The sequence below is a fragment of the Myotis myotis genome, unplaced genomic scaffold, assembly GCF_014108235.1.
Source record: "Myotis myotis isolate mMyoMyo1 unplaced genomic scaffold, mMyoMyo1.p scaffold_m19_p_11, whole genome shotgun sequence".
Taxonomy (NCBI): domain Eukaryota; kingdom Metazoa; phylum Chordata; class Mammalia; order Chiroptera; family Vespertilionidae; genus Myotis; species Myotis myotis.
Genome location: NW_023416315.1, coordinates 38740196 through 38763148, shown reverse-complemented (window position 1 = coordinate 38763148; position 22953 = coordinate 38740196). Strand labels below are relative to the sequence as shown.

General features: G+C 46.4%; 2 protein-coding genes across 4 annotated transcripts in view; one reads left to right on the top strand and one right to left on the bottom strand.

Moving 5' to 3' along the window:
* The window catches only part of ANKIB1 (ankyrin repeat and IBR domain containing 1), a 134304-nt gene extending 126947 nt beyond the window's left edge, over positions 1-7357 (top strand). Inside the window, exon 20 of the mRNA XM_036328216.1 lies at positions 4070-7357. Coding sequence (XP_036184109.1) covers positions 4070-4078 — 9 coding nt within the window. The 3' untranslated portion in view covers positions 4079-7357. The remainder of the gene's footprint in view (positions 1-4069) is intronic.
* On the bottom strand, positions 4130-22752 carry LOC118666238 (protein lifeguard 2-like). Of its 3 annotated transcripts, none has more exons than XM_036328228.1 (11): positions 22247-22752; positions 22014-22107; positions 16032-16303; positions 13623-13701; positions 13392-13445; positions 12512-12602; positions 8316-8353; positions 8145-8232; positions 6746-6835; positions 5785-5832; positions 4130-4312 (listed from the first exon to the last, which is right to left on the bottom strand). In XM_036328228.1, exons 3-11 carry the CDS (start codon positions 16297-16299, stop codon positions 4169-4171), a joined length of 900 nt encoding a protein of 299 aa, XP_036184121.1. In that variant the 5' UTR covers positions 16300-16303; positions 22014-22107; positions 22247-22752; the 3' UTR covers positions 4130-4168. The 3 variants fall into 3 exon arrangements, 2 of the variants coding, with proteins under 2 accessions (XP_036184121.1, XP_036184122.1); XR_004970912.1 differs by lacking the exon at positions 4130-4312 and adding an exon at positions 7626-7839 and having other exon boundaries at positions 5786-5832; XM_036328229.1 differs by lacking the exons at positions 8145-8232; positions 8316-8353.
* Positions 22753-22953: the final 201 nt, after the last annotated feature.

Below are 22953 nucleotides of genomic sequence, written 5' to 3'. Positions count from 1 at the left end.
GAACCTCTCCCTAAACCTCACACTTATATAAAACTTAAAATGGATCATAGATTTTAATGTAAAGTTAAAAATTTTTAGAGCCCTGACCAGTTTGGCTCAGTGGATAGAGCGTCGGCCTGCAGACTGAGGGGTCCCAGGTTCGATTCCAGTCGAGGACATGTACCTTGGTTGTGGGCACATCCCCAGTGGGGGGTGTGCAGGAGGCAGCTGATCGATGTTTCTCATCGATGTTTCTCATCGATGTTTCTAACTCTATCCCTCTCCCTCTCTGTAAAAATCAATAAAATATATTTTTTAAAAATAGAAAAAAGAAAGGAAAATTGTTATGATCTATGTTAGCAGATAATTCTTATCAAATTCTTGCCAAAATTATAATCCATAAAGGAAAACATTGATAAATTGGACTTCATCAAAATTTAAAACTTTGCAAAAGACCTTATGAAGAAGATAAAAAGACAAGCTACAGACTGAGAGAAAGTATTTGCCAGCTACATATCTAGAATATGTAAAGAACTCTCAAAACTCAACAGTAAAAAGAAAACCCAATATAAAATGGACAAAACGCATGAGACGTTTCACAGAAGACGACCGTGGCTAAGAAAGAACCTTATAAAAAGATGGTCAACATCACTATCCATCAGGAAATACAAGTTTAAATCACAAGACACATCACACCCCTACCAGAATGGCTGAAATAAATAGTATTAATACCAAATGCAGAGAAACTGGATCACTTATATATTGCTGGTGGGAATATAAAATAGCCCAGCCACCCTGGAAAATAGTTGGGTAGTTTCTTTAAAAACTAAGCAGGTACTTCCCAGCATTTGCACTACCAGACATTTATCACAGAGAAGTGAAAACTTATGTAAAATCCCGTATACATTGTTTATAGCAGCTGTACTTGCAATAGCCAAAAACTGGACTCCACCAAAATGTCCTGAAGTAGGCGAATGGCTAACCATGGTATAGCCGTGCAAAAGAATCCTATTCAGCAATGAATGGGAACTAACTACTGACACAAGTTGCAACGACTTGGATGGATCTCAAAGGCATGATGCTGAGTGGAGAACCTGAAAATGTCACGGACATAATTCCATTTATATAACATTTTTGAAATGACAAAATAATAGGGAAATAATTTAGTGGTCACGGGGGTTGGGAATGCTGGAGGGGGCCGAGAAGGAACATCTGTGGTGATGGACTAGTCAGTACATTGGTTAGCATGCACCTACACGTGTGAGAAAATAACAACTATACATGCATATTGTACCAATGTCAACTTTCTGGTTTGGATTTTATACATTTTGTGAAAGATAACCACTGGTGTGTGTGGGGGGGGGGGGGGGGGATGACCAGGTAAAAGTACACAGAGCCTCAGTTATCTTTGCAACTTCCTGTAAATCTATATTTCAAAATAAAAAGTTGGTGTGTTTTTTTAAGATAAGCCAGATTTGGCATGCAGACTATAGTTTGCTGACCCCGGCTTTAGAACAACAATCAGGCAAATGTCGTCTTAGTACATTGGAGCTGTCAGCAGTGCTACAACCGGGGAACCGTAGAGATCTTCAGCAGTTTCATTTGTTTCAAGGACTTTGATTAAGCAAATGATACACTGCCAACATCCGTTCTGGCGTTGACAGTCTTTGAGCCTGTGAGTGCAGTATGGCATACTAGGACATGGCTGACTGCACTAGCCTTTCGCATGCGTGATTTCATAAGGGCACTTGTGTGTAGATAGATGTGCTTATCAAACCATGCCTAGGGCTAGATGAGGGAATGCCCATTTGGGATAATATAAAGAACAAAAGTTAAAAGTATAGGCCCAAATTTGTGGGCATTATAGAAAGTGTAACCTGAATCCTATGGATTCGCCTCACTCTTTTCCTGTAAGCTTCCATTGCCCCCATTATAGGACATCATGAGTTGATTTACAGACGGATTTGGGACCACTCTTGCCAGATGTTCAGATTGTGGACTCTCTTCTAAAAAAAATGAATATATATTACTAAAAGGGTAATATGCTAATTAGACCAGACATCCTTCCTGACGAAGCCGAAGCCAGGGCCAGAGGGAAGCCAGCCTAGGTCCCGGGTGCCTGCCAGCGGCTGGAGGAGGGAAGCCCGCCTCCCGGCTGCTGGAGGGAAGCCAGTACCAGCAGCTGGGAGAAGGAAGGCCTACTCTTGCATGAATTTTCATGCATCAGACCTGTGTGTGTGTGTGTGTGTGTGTGTGTGTATTGATTTTAGAGAGGAAGGGAGAAGGGGAAAGAGAGAGAGAGATAGAAACATCAATGATGAGAGAGACACATCAATTGGTTGTCTCCTGCATGTGCTCCTACCAGGGCCAGGGATCAAGCCTGCAACTGAGGTACGTGCCCTTGATCAGAATCAAACCTGGGGCCTTTCAGTCTGCGAGCTGACGCTCTATCCGCTGAGCCAAACAGGCAAAAGATGAATTTCTAATACTGAGAATTAGTCTACTCATTTGATTGACCTTAAGAGGTGTGTCTTGCTCAGTCTTTACTAAATGCAGAAATGAAAAGCATTAGAATTTCTTTTGAGTCATCACCACTGTGGAATGGCACATACAGTAGATGCACACAATAGACTATGTGCCTGGGAACATTGCTGAGACAACAGAAATGCCTACTGGGGTTGCTGGGACAGCAGAAACTTAAGTGGAGAAAGAAATTGGCCAGCATTCCTTATTATATGCAGGAAGATTTTTTTGATGCCAGGAGGATATGCAAAACCTGAGGCTTTCCAGCTGCATTTGCTTTCTTGTGTGGCCTTAACTCACCATGACTTTGGTAGCAAAGCCTTTGACAAATGTACACACAGTAGTATTTGTCAAAATATCCAGACCAGGAAGCTTTAGAGGGAGGGTCCACCCGGATTGTTTTCTGGATGACTTTCATGTCCCTTTCTCTTCTTCATGCTCACATTTCAGAGGTTACCCCCATCTTCAGGACTTTGCTGGTAGCAATGAGATTATAAACACAATGAGAAGCTTTACCAAAGTTGTGGAGGTAGGGCTAATCTGAAATGACAGATAATCAAGTAGTCAGGTGTGTGTGACTATAGTGCTTATATTTCAAATGTCCTACTTGAGATCTGTAAGTTTAGTTATGTCTAGAAGTCGAGCTCTTGTGAATAATTCGAGAGACCAGAAGAGTCCATCTAGTCTCCCCATCCTCCCTGCTGCACAGTTCACCCATGCTGTAAAGATCCGTCCGTCTGTGTCCCTCAGGGACAAACCAAACGGGTTATAAGAGGTGTGTGAATAAATAAGTCAGTGCAAAATACATGGCTTCTTGTTTAATGGGGATGGAGTTTCAGTTTTGCAAGGTGAAAAAATTCTGGAGATTGGTTGCACAATAATGTGAATATACTTACTGCTATTGAACCATACACTTAAAAATGGTTAAGACAGTAAATTTTGTTATGTGTATTTTATCACAATTAAAATTGAAAATTTGATAATATTATGGGACCTCAAAGGAGGTCAGTTGTCCCAGACAACCAGTGGAGGTGGTCTCTGAGTTAAGCCCAGACGTGTAGGTGGGACAGCGACGCTGGCAGGTGACGCAGTGCTCTCCAGCCTTTCGTGTACATTAACTTCATGAATCCTCTCCATCCCCTTCTGGGAAGATACCGTCCTCTTCAGCCTGCCTCTGTAATCCAGGAGAAAGGCGGAATACTTTGGCTTACCTTACACTTAAAGTCAGACTGTGCAGAAATATTCCCATAGAATGTCCGAATCAAGAGAAGAGAATGGAGTAAATATAGGGTTCTGTAATCAATTTTATTCATAGAGAGAGATGTTTACAGCCTTAACTAAGTGCCAGGAAAATATCAACAAAATAACAGGCATCTAAGAAATGTTTAAGTATGGTATTTTGATACTCATCTTTTGAAATTATAAAAATCAGAAATGTCCCACAGGAAGTTTTGCAACGTGACAATGGAACTTAAAATATATAACAAGTTAAAGCTACCATCAACTGAATGTTTGCTTTCATTTGAAAAAAAAAATAAGTGCTCTAAAATATTTCTTTTAATCACAGGGCTTATGAGATGGCCACCTCTGCATGTCTGAGCCTGGCGGCACTTCGCAGATGGCCCTCCTTCCCTCTGGTCAGCACAAGCTAGCCTTGGCCATGGGCCTACCGTCCAATCAATTGCAAAATAAAAATAAAAAGGTTGATTATATCCAAGTAGATGTTCAGAGCAGCAAACACATACTCTTCAGGGTCCAGCTGCACATGATGGCTCCCCCCCATCAACAGCTGCACATCCATCACCAAGTACTTAAAGAAAAGAAAGAAAAATTAGCTACTTGAACTGTTCATTCCTATCCAATAACTGTCCTAAACCATCTGGGAAAGTTAGCATCGATACACATGATTGCGGAAAGTCGGCTTGTGGCTATATATGTTGTTATACAGCCTCAGCCATTTACAACGTTCACGTTTGCACTCCATTAAGGCAAATGCTTTGTCCTTCCTTTGCTTTTCCAGTCCAGTAGCCTTGTGACTTTAGTCAACGAGATGGGCCAGGTGGGCATATTGGACACAGTGATACTACAAAATGCCCTGTGTTCTCACTGAACAAAGAATGAAAATAAAATGGTTCCCAGCATTTAGATTCACACACAGCAATAATTTTGAATTCCTGGAGCTTTGTGGTGATGTCGGTATTTCCAAAATAGAATGAGGGAAGGTCATGTGAGTGATCAGAGTGGAAGAGAAGGGAGTCAAACCCTAGGCTGGGGGGATGCTAAAGCAGACGCCGGCCTGGACCACTAGGCCCTTCCCTCCACTCCCCCTCCCCGCTCCCTTTGTGATTCCAGCAACTCTGGGAGAAGGTTTCTACTTTACCACGTGATCCAGCAGTCACACTCCTCGGTATTTCCCCAAAGCAGCTGAAAATTTATGTTCACAAAAAAACCTGCACAAGGATGTTTAGAGCAGCTTCAAGCAAAATTGCCAAAACTTGGAAGCAACCAAGATGTCCTTCAGTAGGTGGCTAAATACATAAACTGTGATACATCCAGACCGAAATGAGCTCTCAAGCCATGAAAAGACACAGAGGAACCTTAAAAGTGCACATTACTAGGTGAGAGAAGCCAGTCTGGAAAAGCTACATACTGTCTGATTGCAACTATATGACTTCTGGAAAAGGCAAAACTAGGAAACAGTAAAAAGGTCAGTGGTTGCCAAGGGTTGGAGCCAGGGGAGGAATGAGTAGGCAGAGCATGGGATATTTAGGGCAGTGAAAATACTCTGTATGATACCATAACGATGGAACATGTCGTTTATTATCCATTTTTCCAAATGCATAGAATGTACACCCACAGTGAACCTAATGCAAACTGTGGAGTTTGGGTGATATTGACACCTCAATGTAGGTTCATCAGTGTAACAAATGTACCTCTCAGGGGAGTATAGTTAATAATAGGGGAGGCTGTGCATGTGTGGGCAGGGGTATATGGGAATCTCCGTATCTTCCTCTTGATTTTGCTCTGAACTTAAAAGTGCTCTAAAAAATCATCCTTATAAAAGGGGGAGGAGGAGCAGGGGGAGGAGGAGGAGAGGAAGGAAGAGGAGAGGGAGGAGGAAGAGAGGGAGGAGGTGGGGAGGAGCAGCAGCAGCAGCAAGTCTCCAGGAGTGCTTTCCAGTGAATCACTGACTCTACTTGACTCCACGCTTAGCACAAGGGCTAAGGTGGCACCTTCCATGCATGTACCCTACTCTGCCAAGAGAAGGAGAAATGGACTTACAAATGAGAAGAGCACAGTTCCGAGTGCAGCATACAACAGATGCAACCACTGCAAGAAGAAAGGAGACAACTGAATATTAAGAACAAGATTTGAAATAACAAAAGGGCGCACTTAGGTCACTGCTGTTAGATAAGGACCCAATTTTAAGAAAGTCATATCTGGCTTTGATCCCTCCTGCTCCCAGGATGAATTATTTAATGTCTCTGAACCTGTCTTCTTATCTATAAAATAGATGAGATGTGTACTTTTCAGGAATGTTGTGAGAACTGAATTGGATGCCTATATGACAAACACGTGGGCCTATGTCTGATACCTGTGAGAAGTCAGTGAATAGATTAAACAAAAAAGGGAATAAAGAAAAAAAATAGGAGCCTCCTCTAGCTGCTGTTGGAAAAGTCCTACGGAGCCCATCTCCACTTCCATCACTTCAAACAAGCAGCACAAGGAGTCTGATCTACCCTGGGCGCGGGTCCACCCACACTCCTCCTAGGGAAGGACAGCGGTAGTCCAGGGGAGGAGCTCCACCATCATGGCCCAGACCTCCTGTCCCTGGGACCCAACCACCTGGCCAGCCCCTGGGACGGGCCTCACAGTCCTACTGCCCCAGGGCCACTGCAGCCGGCTCCTGGGCCACACTCCACTTCTCAGTTGGTGGGAGACACGGGACCACTGTGCTGGGACGTGGACGTTACCTCCAGGACTTGCTGGTGGCCTTGCTGAGCCTTTCATCGTCCAGAATGCTCCCACGGACCCCCTTCCGGTCCCTCACCTGGGGTCGCATTGGCCCTCGAGGTCGGAAGGCTCTACCAGCCTTCGTCGCTCCCCCACTCCTCTCTCGCAGACATTTCTCCCAGGAAAGTCCCCCCACTCCCATCTCGGCTCTGCCTCTCAGAGGCTCCATCCTGACACCACCAGCCCCTCTCCCGGATCCCTAACTGTCCTCCGGGGGAGGCCCACTTACGTATGACCGTATGAAGATTAAGAGGATTCCGTAGATTAAAAGCACGACCAGCAAGACGAACAGCACTTCATTGAGCAGGGTGAAGTCCAGCTGGGGAAACACACACCAGGCACAGCTCAGTCACCGCCTCCACGGAATCCCGGGAGGATGAGGACGCGCCTCATACCCTGCAGACAGAAACTGGCCCGTTGGCTAATCATGTACCAGGCCAGTTTGGAGAACCAGGGAAATCCATCAGCCCAACCGCTGACAAGACATGAAGGGCCCTGCTGCCTGGGACTTGCTGCTGGCGGGAGGGGAGGGAGGGCTGTGGGGAAATCACAGGGGCCGCGAGGGGATGGTTTTTGAAGCTGGCGGTGGGCACATGGGAGTTCGTTTTGCCGCTCTATTTTTGTATTTCTACAAAATGTTCCCTAATGAAAAGGCACATTGAATGAGCAGGATGTAAATGTGTATGTGTAGCATGCTCATAATTATGCTCATAATTACCCATATCTTCAAAGTGTGAGCATAGACTACATTAATGAAATAAAATAGACCTAGAGGTTAATTAACTGGGTGCCCTTTTCACATTTGTATGCATACCTTTGAATAAAAAAATATATACATATACTAAACTTTCAAAAACTACTATTAATGATTCTTTTGTAATTTTGAAATTTATCAACATGCTTTTTGGTTTTGCCTTTATAAATCAGTGGCCAAATCAGCCGGGGGAGGGAGATTAAAATTTCTTTTAAAGAAAGGGGAATATTAATCTTCTGGCCTGAGAAATCTGGGATTGTACAGCAAAAGAAGGTCCTTGAATCCGAGACATTTTCTTGCAAGAGCTTTCTCCTAGTTCCTCTAGTTCTGCCCTCACTCCCTACCTTTCACATACCCAGGAAATGTACTCTGAAGTCCTGCATCACCTCGTGTGGTCCTCAGCCCAGCAGCAGGGGCACCACCTGGGATGCAGATTGACCTTCCGGCTCTGCGTGTCCGGGGGTGGAGCCAGCAAGCTGTGGTTCAACAAGCTCCCCAGGTGACATGCTGCTGAGAGCTTGTCCACAGGTGTGCTTCCCACACCTGGGGCTACTCCAAGCTGAGATGCGCTATCAGTACAAAACACACACGGGGTTTGAATATTAATTCAAAAAAGAGAATGTAGACTAGCTCATTCATATTTTTGTCATGTTGATTACTTGTTGAAATGACAATGCTTCACGTACATTGGGTTAAGTGAAAGATGTTATTCAGATTAATTTCACCTTACTTCTTTTTACTTTTTCAATGTGGTTCCTGGGAAAGCCCGAAGCCCCAAGGAGAGGAGGCCACAGGACAGCAGAGAGGAGAGCGGAGGGGGGAGGAGCATGTCCTGCACGCCCTTATGGCAGAAATCTGTTTCAGTGATACCTACTTTTGTTTGGAGAGCAAATAAAGTGAGCGATAACGTCACCAGAGCGGTTGCCCCTATGGCCCATAACACCTCATCGGCCTCATAGAAACTGAAACCAGAGACTGCAGTTATTGTTCACATACAATCGAGGAAAAGCACATGCAAAAAGGAAAACGTGTATCACTGACTTACACTGACACGGCTCCCAGCATCAGACCTTGCAAAAATGTCTGCAAACAAAACGCACAATCCATCAGAAGGCTGATCCCGAGGCCGGCAGCAGGGGCGAGGACTGGAGGGGGCGCGGGGGGGGGGGGGGTGCTCGTTGGCAGGGTCTAGGGAGCAAGTGGGAATACCCACAACCCTAGCGCACAAGCTACAGGGCAAATGGTTATAAAAAAATAAACAGTACAATTAAACATTCTCCCTAAGACTAGCAAGAGAAAATTCTTTTATTAGAAAAAGAATTTTAGGACACAATAGCAACTTTCAACATATTTAGTGAAGTAAATATGTATTGATTAGGAATGTGGAAACCAACGTAAAGGGTTTACCTGCAGACCATATTATCATTAATCAACTGGGGCCATCCACACAGAATCGTAACATTTTATCCGAGCGGGATATGCTATTTCTACTGCAGCTTCACCAACCGTTTCAGTACCGACCTTTCCCGTGGTGCTTGGGTGAGAATAAAACACTTCTTCAAGCCTAGGGGTGGGCTGAGGCATGAGGCCTCCTCAGTGAGAGGGGTGGTGTGAGGCACTATTTACAGAGCATGAGCTGCACCTGCAGGGGCCCAGCCAGGGCTCGGAGCAGAGCTGTATTGGGGCTGCATCAGGCTGCAGGGTGCCCAGGGGCCGGTGCTGAGAGCCAGCAGACAGCCACTCAGGAGGATGTCAGGCTCCAGGACAGCGGGCTGACCTGAGAGAGCTGCCCACTCCCCATGCGTGTCATTCTTACTTTCCCATGTATCTGTGTCCTTCTGCCCGATAGGAGCAGCTGGCCGATGGGGAGGGGAGAGCAGATTTTGCGGATGACCTGCAGCTCTCCCATACTGCCGGCGGCGGCATTGGCATAAATGCTCATACAGGATTCAACCCTGTCTCTGCTTCATCGGCTCAAGTAGTGACCAGCAGCCCAGGCCAGTTGGTTGTCCGGTTTTACATTCCTGCCACTCTGGTGGTACGAGAAGAAGGGGAGTCCTCCGGGGTGAGTACCGGGGATCCCACTTGCTGTCTGGACTGGGGTTCCTGGGGCTGAGGCCTGGACTCTAATCCAAAGCACTGCCAGGAATGCTCCTGTTGGAGTCCCAGCCGCAGCCTCAGCCATCCCTGTGGGCGGACGCCGTACGGGATGAAAGACTGCAAAAGAACAGGGCTCCTGGGAACCCTCAGCTGCCTCTCCACGGCCCAGACCGGGTGAGGAAGGGCCTACTGTGCTCAACCTACAAGTAAGCTGTCTTTGTTTTCATTAGAGGTCAAAAGGAAAAGGTTATATACAGTGGGGCCTTAACTTACGAGCGTCCCGACTAACGAGTTTTTTGAGATACCAGCTGTCTCTCCACCGATTTTTTGCTTTGAGTTGACAGAGTAATTTGAGTTAACAAGCTCCTTAACGAGCTCGGTCTCAGAATGAATTAAACTCGTAAGTCAAGGCCCCACTGTACCATGTGTATCCTACATACGCATGGTACTTTAATAAGGTGCTTGTCTCTGACCTTCTTTTCAAGGTTAATTTTCTTCTACTTGCTCAATTGTTTCACATTCCTCCATCTTCAGGAGCACATGGAAGAGAGAGCAAGAAAGAGGGAGGAGGGGGAGTGGGGGTGGGAGGAAGGAGGGTGCTGGGAGCCGGTTCATCCTTGCTGTTTCAAGGGACCTGGCATATATGGCATACTGTTCTTAATATGTTTGCTCACCTTCTTGGCACTATGTGTTTTAACCAAGGTCACCTCTCTGAGAAAGGTTGTTTCCCCAGGTAGGGATTTTCCCCTGAAGTTAGGGAGGGAATAAAACCCCTTAACTAAGTGCCAGGCGGGTAATTAATCACTTTAACTACGAACAATCATGCTTAAGCTACATAATCTTTACTCCCTGGAATGGAGATAAGAAACGCCCTAACCTTTGGAATAGAGATTGATAGGATTGAATCAACTGGTATAAATACAGATGTAACAAGACAACAGGACACAGAACCTACACAGAACCCAGAGACAGAACATGGCAAAAGATCTTGGACAGAAACTGGCCACAGAACCTAGAGAGAACCTAGCAAGAGAACATGGCTAGAGAACCTAGACACAGAACTTGGCTGGAGATCCTAGACAGAACTTGGGTGGAGATCCTAACCAGATCCTGGCTAGAGATCCTGGCTAGGCTGCTGATCAACTGAACGCTGTCTCCGTGTCATTCCTTCTTCGCCGACTCCGTCCACACCTTTGGGGACCCCTGGTCCTGCTGGGGTGGACCCCAGCAGGAGGGGAACGATTTCAAGCCGGAAACCCCCCTTCAGTTTTCCCAAGGGCAGGACAGTGAGTAACAAGAGGCCTTAGAAGTCGAACTTGCCCCATGGCTCAGGGGCCACAGTTCCCGGGGCAAGAGCAGTCTTCAGGATGCGAGTGTTTTCCTTTCTTCCCTCGGGTCCTTTTCTGAAATGGTTTTCTCTGTGCAGTTCCTAACACTTGGGCAAGACATAAAGTCTGGGGAATAGAACGAATTCTTACCCATCTATAATATTCCTTCTCTTAAGCTTTCCCTGCTGTGGAATAAACAGCAAAACTTCAGAAATGAGAGCTTCCTTTAAGACCAATAGCTTTGATCTCTTCTTGTAACAATAAATTTAAAAAATCAAAACCATTGAAAATTCTTAAAAATTCAAAATTTCTGGAAAAATACTCGCCCCCTCCCCCCAACACACACACACTCACCCACCCACACCACCACCACCATCATCCCCATCACTCGCCTCTGCTCCAGGATTCTCAGTATCTTTCTATTTGGCTTTTAGCCCCCACCGCTTCCTGAGTGTGGTCTGTGCAGGAACAGGGAGACCCCACTTGCTCAACTGGCCAATGAGCAAGGGATCCACACCAGCTAAAAAAAAAGTCCCTTCAACGCTCTGGCTGCTGAGAAAATGCCCAAATGTGGGCACCAGAGGGTCCGTCTTCTCCAGCCTGGGGAAGAAGCTATTCTCTCCGACAGAAATCACACTGGGCCTCTGCACAGTAGGGATGTCCCCTCTTTGGTCATGTGTCTTTGCTCGCTTTGACCACCAGGTGGCGCAGATTCGAATCTAGGCTCAACATTCAAGTGCATAGGACTGCAGTTTGTGTACTAATCTAACCACTGGCTTTAATCTTTTACCCTTATTTTTCCCCCAATCATATTCCTCCATATATATTTTACATTTTTTTAGTTTACCAAATTCATTCTTTATTGGATGAGTAACTGGAAACAAATTCGCCATTACCTTTGTGAAAATTTTGCTAGTTTAAAATGATCTCCACCAACTTATCTTCATTTATACTGTGGATATTTTTATAAGCTCCCATATGGAACCAGATGAGGAATCAATCAATTGGTAAATGAGTCTTCCAACATGGAAGGGTGGTCAACAGTGCTTGGGAGGACACGCCAGCTCTCCCCGAAAGAATCACTTGCCAACACACTGAGCCGGTTCTGGGTCCCCGCGGGCAGCACAGACAGGAACTGGCGGCAAGAAAAGGTGCCACCAGGTTTCTGAGGCCAGAGCGGCGCTGAGCCACAGAGGGCCCATGTGGCGAGGCCTGGCGAGCGGACGCCCACAAGGTGGCGCTGGTGAGACCAGAACAAGACCACGGATAAAGGAGAAGAGCCAGGGAGCAGAGGGCAAACACCCCTCACCGCCCAGCGCCGGGCCCCGCTCCTGGGAACTGGGAAAGGCCTCCTGGACTGAAATTCGGGGAATAGGAGGAACCTGAGCTGAGCTGGTTTCAGCTCCCAGTGAGACTTGAAATAAGTTTTACAAAAATAAAGAAAATGATATGCCGTGTACATGAGTTTGGGAACTAAATGTGGAACCCACTCTCCACAGCAAAGTCTGTGTGTGGCGCCGGGCAAGGGTCCAGGGACGGGTTAACTACTCCTGAAACGCAGCCCCGGGTGGCGTGGATCCCCCCGGTGGCCTCCAGGGAGCGGCCCGCGCCCCCGAGTTTCCCAGTTTACTAAGCGGGTGTGGACACGATCCCAGAAGCAAGTTTACGCGTCGCTGGAACGGAGCCAGCGCAGAGAAGGCCGCACAGGTGACTTCCACCTGCACTGTGCCACAGGGAGATTTCCCACGTACAAGGCACGACTTTAATAATGCGGTCACAGCACATCGCAAAGGGGCCACCAGGCTTCACTTACAAACAATCCCAGGAGAAGGTAGTTCGCAGGCACCTGACGGCGGAGATTCTCACAGCAGGCGAGCACGATGAGCACCGCGAAGAATGCGGGGCTGCGGACCGTTTAAAATCAGGTGTCATTTGCGTCCAATGACCATATCACGTGACACAGGTGAATAGAGACAGAAGTCATTATATATTAATACCTGATAATAAGTTTCATAAAGTTAACCAAAGTGTGGATTATCATCTTTACCTCTTTTTTTTTAACTTTTAAAACTGGCTTTTCTCATTGCTATCCACAGGTAGTTTGTGGGCTCTTTTAACATTTTTTTTAATTTTGAAATAATTGTGAATTCATTGGAAGTTGCCGAGAGGCAGAGAGGCACCCTTTACTTCGTTTCCCTTAATGGTTCCATCTCACATTATTTATAGTCTATAATACTAATGCCAGAGCCAGTAATTTGACACTGTACAGTGTGGGTATATAGCGCTCTGCATAGGACTGTGGCATAAATCTATGTGCAGATACATGTAACCAGCACCACAATCAAGACGTGAAACTATCCCATCATTAAAACATTAACAAGGGTCTCCCTGTGCTATCCCTTTATGGTAACACACAAACACACACACACACACACACACACACACCTAATTCTGGCAACCACCAACTTGCTTGTTTTCCATGTCTATAATTTTGTCATTTCAAGAATGTTATATCTGTAGGGAGTATGGGTGTGAGTGGAGACGGAGGAGGGTATGGGAGGGTATTAAAAATGATAGAGAAAAAGAAATAGCTATAAAAAAAGAACATCTCTGCTTAATTTTTAAATGAAGAACCTTGATCAATAGCTAGTAGGAAAAAAAAAACACTTTTTATTAAATCCAATAATACTTACAAGATTGCATAGGTGAACCAGGGATTCTTGTGCACCCAGTTTTTTAAACCTAGCCTGGTTAAAAAAAAAATAAAATCAATAGTTTTACTCAAGAAGTACTTAATTTTGCTAACTAATGTAATACTTAAGTAGAATTAAAACCATCTCAGGAGAAGGGGGAAACTCTAAAGGACTGACAGTGACAGAGGGGAACCACTCAGCGTCCCATTAGCATCAGCAGAGGAGACTTACCAGAAAATAAATACAGAGATGATGGCCCCAGTGATCACCAGCTGAGCAGACAGGAGGAGGAACACTTTTACAATGAAACCTGAGGAGACAGAAACGTTATTTTTGTGATGTAATCTTCAAAAGTAGTGACAGAAGTGCAATGACCTATCTTTGATACTTAGCCAAAGAAGTGCTTCCTCTGGCTGTTGGAGGCTGGGAGAGGAGCGCTGGTTTTGACGGAGCCGACTGAAGGAGGCCAGCTCTGCAGGCCCGTTTGAGTGTCTCATTGGAAGGCTGAGGGGTGTGCATGGAAGCCCCAACATTTTAAAGGCAAACTCGGGAATGGAGTCCCCTCTGAGGCACACCCTGTCCTCTCAGGCCCCAAAGTGATCTGAAAGGGCCAGGGGGGTCCAGCCACACCCGTGGGCAAAACGGAGACCAGAGAAGCCTGCAGGAAGGCTGGCCAAGCGGGTGCGTCCCCCTGGGCCGTGGCGGTGGCCTTGGGCTGCGGGGAGTTGGCAGCTTTTCCACCACGTTTCTCTCCCCCCACCTGCCGTGAGCCATTCCCTTCCCAGCTACCTGAGCAGAAACTAGGTAACCTGAGGGATTGTGAGCCGGACCAAGGAGCCCCCACGAGGGGCCTCCCGCGGCACAGCGCCGAGGCCTCTCTGTGGCCTGCTTCCTGCTGCGCAGCCGTTCCTGGGGCCTCTGAGGGGTGCTGGCAACGACAAGTTACCTTTTGGTGGTTTTATGCCAGTTGTAAAAGGAAAAAAAGAAATGCTGCTTAAAGTTGACTTAGCAGCGGTTCTCAACCTGTGGATTGCGACCCCTTTGGCGGTCGAACGACCCTTTCACAGGGGTCGCCTAAGACCATCCTGCATATCAGATATTTACATGACGATTCATAACAGTAGCAACATTACAGGTACGAAGTAGCAACGAAAATAATTTTATGGTTGTGTCACAACATGAGGAACTGTATTTAAAGGGCCAGAAGGTTGGGAACCACTGACTTAGAGGATCACAACTGTGTCCTTTTGCCAGGTTGTTTCTGGGTATAGGAGGTGTGACTGCGGCAAAATGGGCCTGAGCGATCTTAATGAAAGCACCAGGACGTATTTACCCAAATGTGCGCTGCCTACACTAAAACAGCCACATCGACTATGTATCAGGATCTGTGAGAGAATGAGTATTAAATGGCCCGCCTCATGAGACTAGACGTGCAGATGATGGAATCGAATTGAAAGTCCAGAAATAATTGTTGAGAATGTATGGTCTGCAACAGCATGGATGGAACTAGAGAGCATTATGCTAAGCAAAATAAGCCAGTCAGAGAAAGAGGAATATCACATGATCTCACTCATTTGTGGAATATAATGAACATAAACTGATGAACAAAAACAGATCCACAGCCACTTCAGTTACAGGGCCGAATGGGCTAAATGCAGTGACCTTCCCCTTGCGCAACCCCAGGGAGAAAGGACTGGCACCCATGGCAGCGGTGGCTGGCTGCCCAGGGACATCTGTTCTCCCCCATTACCTCACTATCTAACCCAGATCTTGTTACTGGTGGCAGTACAAGTGGCAATACAGGTGGCAATGGACCCAACTGAAAAACTGCAGAGGGAGGTGGTCACGTGGGCCAGGTGGAGTCAATGACGTGAGTTGAAAACTCTTGGGTGTGGTTTCTGGAAAAGCCTCTGAACAGAGGTCAGATTTGGAGGACACTCAGGGCATCTATCCATCCATGGCAGCCCTGGTGTTGTGAGGGCGGCAGACCAGCCTGGTCTCCTTCTTTCTTTTTCTTCTTCTTCTTCTTTTTTTTTTTTCCTCTTTCCCTACCTGGAAGGCTAGATAGAGCTCCAAAAGGCATCTCTCCAGCCACAAGGAGGGCGAGGGCCAGCAATGACATTCAAGCTCAACCTGTCCAGGCCCTAACAAGGCCTAACGGTGGCAAAGGGGTCACGGGGACCTGTGGCATTTGCCTTGAATTTTTTACCCTTGAACTTCATATTTCATGAAAGAAAAATACTTCTCATTTATTTACTAAGCCACCGTTTTTAAGTTTCTTTACTCACAGCTAAATGTACTTCCTGTACAGAATTAATATCGAAGGCGTTGAGTTCATATTCTTTAAAACTGAAGCCAATACTATGGTATTCACATTGTATACAGGTAAGGACATTCGACCATCAGTGACTAATTCATAATTCCTAAGGAAACCATACGCTTTTCACTACAATATGTTTACTAGGATTTTCTGAATGCTCTGGACAACTTGGGGGTGGTCTAGCCACAGCAGCCCTACCCCATGTTTCATGGAAAAGCCTGGCTGGGAAAAACTAAAAGCAAAATTCAATCTTTCTGTGGAAACATTTTAAGAGAACATATGCTTTTTCTCTCCCAGAGAGGAAATGTCTTTGTTCTCACCTCTGCGGATAGATGCTTCTGAGAATGGGCTGGCTTCAGCATTGCTCTCTTCAGGGGTGGTCTCATCTGAAATTTCCACCACGTAGAAATCAGCTCGCTGGTTGGTCTTTGGCTTTGGTTTCCCATGTGTTTGCTTGAGCTCAGGTGAAGGTGGTGTTGCCTTGGTCTCTTTAGATTCGGGCTGGGTGCTATTGTCTCCTGCTTTCCGGACCAGATGCTGGTGATCTCCGGTACTGAAGTCTACTGGCTCGCTGACCTCCAAGTCCATTTCCCTGAAGGGGAAGATGGTTATTCGGGTCCTTATGATCATACCACTCCAACCGTAACATTCAAATGTTTTCCCCTTATTTTAGCCCCCATGGCTCAGTACTTACAAAGTCAGTGCTCACTGACTGAATGAAGAACGCTTTTAAGATGACACCTATGGAGTAAGACTACTTGCACTCTATTGTGAAATTACATTCATTTGGCAAGGAGTTTAAGTTCCCTCTTCTGTGCCAAGTGCGGAGCTGCCCTTATCACTCACCTCTGCCCTCTGAGAGCTTACATGTGGAAGAGAAGAGAACCAAACAAACAATAGTATTTTGGGGCCAGGAACCATGGAGGATGGCACCGCAGCCTCTAACAAAGTCTGGAAGAGCATGCAAGGAGTACAAGAGGTTGTCGGAAGCTTCCAGAAAAAGCCAAGGCTGCAGATGACTGGGAGTTAGGTGAAGAGGCGGGGAAAGGTTTGCCAGGCAGCAGAGTCAGCCTGGACCAGGACTGGAGGAGCAGAAAGGGCAGGTTTCAGAAATTAAAAGTTCATGTGGCTGGAGCAGGGAGTTCAAAGGAGAGAGTAGAACTGGCTTAATCAGAGGACCAGCGGGGCAGGTCACTGATGGGCCAGCAAGGCCATGGCTGTGGTAGACGGAGTAATGTCCACATCCTAATCCCTGGAACCTATGAATATGGTACCTCACGTGGCAAAAGGAAAGTTGCAGATGCGGTTAAGAGCTTTGAGGTGGGATAGGATCCTGGATTATCTGGGTGAGCCCAGTAGAATCACAGGGGTGATTCTTATGATCATACTTACCAGGGGGAGGCAGGGGGACCAGAGCCAGAGAAGGAGGTATGACAACAGAAGCAGGGGTCAGAGCGATGCAATTGCTGTCTTTGAAGATGAAGGAAGGGGCCATGAGTCAAGAAATGCAGGCGGCCTCTAGAAGTTGGAAACGGAGGGAAACGTATCCTCTCGCAAAGCCCCCGGAAAGGAATGCAGCCCTATTGACACCTTGATTCTATCCCAGCAAGACTGATTTTGGACTTCTGACTTCCAGACAAGAAGTAAGCATTGTTTTAAGTCATTACGTTTGTAGTAATTTGTTACAGCAGCAATAAGTAACTAATAGAACAGGGAATCACTATGGGGTTTCCAGGAGGGGACCACAGGGCCTTGACTAGAGAGATTACACTGGGCCCAGCGTGGAGAATGAGCCAGAGGAGGCAAAAGTGGAAGCAGAGAGACCAGAAATCACCCTAGCTGGTTTGGCTCAGTGGATAGAGCATTGGCCTGCGGACTAAAGGGTCCCAGCTTCGATTCTGGTCAAAGGCACATGCAGGTGTTGTGGGCTTGATCCCCAGTAGGGGGCGTGCAGGAGGCAGCCAATCAATGATTCTCTCTCATCATTGATGTTTCTATCTCTCTCCCTCTCCCTTTCTCTCTGAAATCAATAAAAATGTATTTTAAAAAAAGAGAGATCAGAGGAGATCATGGTGGGCTTTGCCACGGTGGTTTGCAGCGGAACACAGTTCTTAGAAAACCAGTACTAAACAGGGCAAAAATGGCAAAAGAGAAGGTCCCCATGAGCCTCCTGGGGACAAGAAGACTTAGACAAGCCCCTGCTGCTGGCCTCCTGGCCCCAGAGAGAGCCAAGGAGGAGTCTGAAAAGGAGACAGCTGAGATGGCCAGGGCTTAGACAAAACGGAATGTTTGTAAATAGGTCTGAACAACCATGCTCTTGGAGAGGCAGACATTTTGTAAAGATGTCCCTTCTCAAATCAATCTGTAAAGTTTTACAAAAATTATTGGGATTTTTTTCAGTACTTGAAAATGTAATTTGAAAATGTAAAGTTCATCAAAAAGAGTAAATGTATAAGAATAATGAAGAGAAAAATTGAAAGAGGAGAAGTGATTTGCCTTATCAGAAATCAAAATATCCTAAAGTTATGCAATTAAAAGTGTGGCTCTACCTGAAAAAAAAAAAAAAAAGTGTGGCCCTAGCTGGTTTGGCTCAGTGCATAGAGCATTGGCCTGCAAACCAAAGGGTCCCGGATTTGATTCCTGTCAAAGGCATGTAACTCGGTTGCAGGCCCCTCACCTGCCTGGGCCCTGGTCAGGGCATGTGCAGGAGGCAGTTAATCAATGTGTTTCTCTCACATTGATATTTCTCTCTGTCTTTCCCTCTCTCTTCTACTCTCTCTAAAAATCAACGGAAAAATATCCTCAGGTGAAGATTTAAAAAAAAAAAAAAAGTGTGGAGTTTGCATAACAATGGATGAATGGATCAATGGGATGGAAGAGATTCAAAAAATAGAGTCATGTATAATGAGAATTTAATATTTGATAAAAGTGATATTTTAAGTTATTGTCCCAAGATGCTGGAAAACAAAGATTAGTAACTATTTCACATCTTTTACAAAAAGTATTCCAGATGAATTAAAGATACTATCATAAATAATAATAGCCATAGATATTGGAGAGGATGTGGAGAAAAAGGAACACTCATGCACTGCTGGTGGGAATGCAGACTGGTGTAGCCACTATGGAAGACAGTATGGAGTTTCCTCAAAAAACTAAAAATGGAACTCCCATTTGACCCTGTGATCCCTCTTCTAGGAATCTATCCCAAGAAACCAGAAACACCAATCAGAAAAGATAGATGCACCCATATGTTCATAGCAGCACAATTCACCATAGCTAAGATCTGGAAACAGCCTAAGTGCCCATCAGTAGATGAATGGATTAGAAAACTGTGGTACATCTACACGATGGAATACTATGCTGCTGTAAAAAAGAAGGAACTCTTACCATTTGCAACAGAATGGATGTAACTGGAGACCATTATGCTAAGTGAAATAAGCCAGTCAATGAAGGAAAAATACCACATGATCTCACTCATTCATGGATAATAAAGACCATTATAAACTTATGAACAAAAATAGATTCAGAGGCAGAGCCGCCTCAAACAGACTGTCAAACTGCAGCAGGAAGACCGGGGAGAGTGGGGGGCAGAAACGGAGTGTAAGAGATCAACCAAAGGACTTATATGCATGCATATAAGCATAACCAATGGACATAAGACACTGGGGGGTAGAGGAGGCCAGGGGATTGTCAAGGGTGGGGGAAAAAGGGAGACATATTTGTAATACTTTAAGCAATAAAAAAATAAAAATAAAAATAAAGAAAGAAAGAAAAAATAAAAGAAAATATCAATGAATATTTGTGTAAACCCTTGTAAGAATCCTATCTAATAAAAGACAAAAGGGTAATTGACCGTACCTTCCCTACGCTTCCTATTGGCTAATCAGGGTAATATGCAAATTAACCGCCAACCAAGATGGCGGCCGGCAGCCACGCAGCTGAAGTGAGCAGGAGGCTTGCTCGCTCCAGTGATGGAGGAAGCCAAGGTTCCCCACCTGCCACGGCCCAGCTCTGAGCTCCGAAAGCAATAAAGTTTCAATTATAGAAGCTAAACAAACCCCAGATACCTGCTTTCAGCAGGCTGTGGCCTCAGAGCTGGAGCGAGCAGGATGGCAACAAAGTTTTAATTATAGAAGGTAAATAAATCCCAGAATAAAAAAAAAGAAGAAGAAGAAAAGGAGAGGCTGGGAGCTTCAGTCGCCAGCCAGCCTGAAAACGGCCCTCAGCCCCTCACCCAGGCTGGCCAGGCACCCTAGCGGGACCCCCACCCTGATCCGGATCACCCTTCAGGGCAACCCAGCTGGCCCCCACCCGTGCACCAGGCCTCTATCCTATATAATAAAAGGGTAATATGCAAACTGACCCTAACAGCAGAATGACTGGGAATGGCTGGTCACTATGACACACACTGACCACCAGGAGGCAGACGCTCAATGCAGGAGCTGCCCTCTGGTGGTTAGAGTGCTCCCACATGGGGGAGCTCTGCTCAGCCACAAGCCAGGCTGATGGCTACCAGTACAGTGGTGGTGGTAGGAGCCTCTCCTGCCTCTTCAGCAGCACTAAGGATGTCTGACTGCAGCTTAGGCCTGCTCCCCGCTGTCAAGTGGACATCCCCCGAGGGCTGCCGGGCTGCCAGAGGGATGTCTGATTGCCAGCTTAGGCCCAATTCCCGGGGAGCAGGCCTAAGCCATCAGGTGGTCATCCCCCGAGGGGTCCCAGACTGCGAGAGGGCACAGGCCGGGCTGAGGGACCCCTCCACCCCCGAGTGCACAAATATTTGTGCACCAGGACTCTAGTCCTATATAATAAAAGCCTAATATGCTAAGTGCCCAGTCGGATGATTGTCAGTTTAACCAATCAAAGGGTAATATGCTAATGATATGCTAAAGCTGCTCAACCGCTCGCTATGACATGCACTGCCAGCAGGGGCAGACAGTCAACTGATTGACCAGTTGCTATGATGTGCACTGACCATGAGGGGGCAAGTGCTCAAAGCAGGAGCTGTCCACTGGTGGTCAGTGTGCTCCCATGGGGGAATGCTGCTCAGCCAGAAGCCGGGTTCATGGCGGACAAGCGCAGTCTCTGAGAGCTCCCAGACTGCGAGAGAGTGCAGGCAGGGCTGAGGGACCCCCCCCCGCCCCCGCCACTAATGCAAGAATTTCATGCACCAGGCCTCTAGTGATACCATAAAGAAATGCCTGACAGATTCGGGGTATAGAAAACCTTCCAATATCATGACAAAAAGATACCAGTAAATCTAGAATGCAAAATTTTTAACAAAGAAAAGATGAGCAGCTGAATAGAAAGATGAGATAAAAACATAAATAGGCAATTCATAAAGGACATTTCAATGATCAACAAACTTAGGTGACCATACATACCTACCTCACAAATAACCAAAGAAGTGCAGGTAGAAACAATTGTGAAATGGCATGTTTTTTTATTTGCATAAAAGACTAGCAAAAACTAAAAAAATAATTCTCAGAGTTGCAGGGGTGTGGAGAAATGGGTAGCCCAGGGCCACACTATGCCTTGCAGGCCCTGTGCACATTGGCCTTCATGGGTTCCCTCTCCATTAAAGAAAACATAAACAAGTATACTTTATAGCTGCACTGGTATATAAAATATGCAATCCAGTCTGGATCTATTGTGTACTATAAAGTCATTGGTATTATATTTTCTCCTGATTTTAAAAGAAGTTAAGCCATTTCCATAACCCCTACAACTATCATGGGCCTTGACAATGTGGAATTGGCAGGTGTGTAAGCCTTTTTGGTGAGTAATTTAGATGCATCTACCAAAACTCAAAATGTGTGCCTTACTTTAGACCCATTAGGTACATTTGTAGGAATTTTATCCCATAAAAATACCCACATGAATAGGCAGCCATACATGTAAAAGGGAGTTCATTACATCATTCACTATTTGTAACAGAAAGAAATGTAAAACAGGCTAGCTACGCAATATTAGGGAATGGTGAAGTTAATTTCAGCCAGGAAAATGCAGGTATATATATATGGGCTGGAAAGTTCACTTTTGTGTACTTTTGGAATTTAAGCAGCCAGATTATAGAATAATATTTAGTAAGCTCACATTAATGTTTTACACAGATGCATACATTTCCAGAGACTGAAAAGATACACTACCAACTATTAATGTGGTTGTCTCTAGTCACACAGCAGAGGTGGGGAATGCCTCTGGATTGTATACATTTTTATAATATGCATTTATTATTTATATAAAAAAGAAAGATTTGCATTTTGAAGAGAAAAATATTTTTTTTTCTTTTTTTTTTTTTTTACCAAGTCTGGAGCTCCTCTGCGGAGCGTCTTCACACCCAGCGTCTTCACACCCAATGATGCTCAGATAGCCAAGTGGGTTTCTTCCCCCGACATCCTGCAAATCAGAAGGGCGAGAGGCAGCACGGGCTTCAGAGCTCTGAAGCCAACACCAAACAAATAAAAACCAAAGGCAGCCGAGTTTTCCTCTTGAAACTATAGGGGCTGGTGCCCAAGTCACAAAAGGAAGCTCTCACCTGGCCCTCCAAACGCTTTCGGGCTCCCCGGCCAGCGCTCACCCCAGGACAGAGCAGAGTTCCGACGGCAGTTAGGAGAGTGGCAGTTGGGCGTGGGGGTGTCCTGGGAACCCCACTACCCAGGAGCGGGGCTCCGAGTCGAGTCCATCTGCCCAGCCTCGTACTGGTCAGAGTCACGGCCAATGGACTGGGTGCTGAGCGCCAGGGAGGCCGACACCCCCCCCCCCCCCCCCCCACACACACACACTGACTCGTCAGGGAGCGGCCTGCAGCCTGAGCAGGGCTCTGGGGGACGTGGCCTCCTCCGCACGTGCCATCACCTCGCGGGCAGGAGGAAGATGCCTGTGAAACTCCTTCGCAGGAGTAAGACTTGTTTATGAGAAAGCAGGCCTTGTGGTTCTGCGGACGATGACAGCGTTGGTGCCTCCCGCGATCCAAGGAGATGTCCACCCCGGGCTGCAGGCCAAGGAGGAGCCGGAGAGGCCTGACTCAGGCTGTTTGGTGAGAGAAGTCGGGGGGGGGGGGGGGGGGGGAGGGGGGGCTGGGAGCAGACACTTACTGACTTAGAACCACATGCCAAGCACAGAAACTGATCACATCTCCACACGGCCCTGAGTGGGCAGCACCATCCTCACTTTGCAGAGGGGCTGAGCTGCATGACGAGGTTCGGTTGCCAGTCCTTGAGCCGGTACTATCCACTCTACACC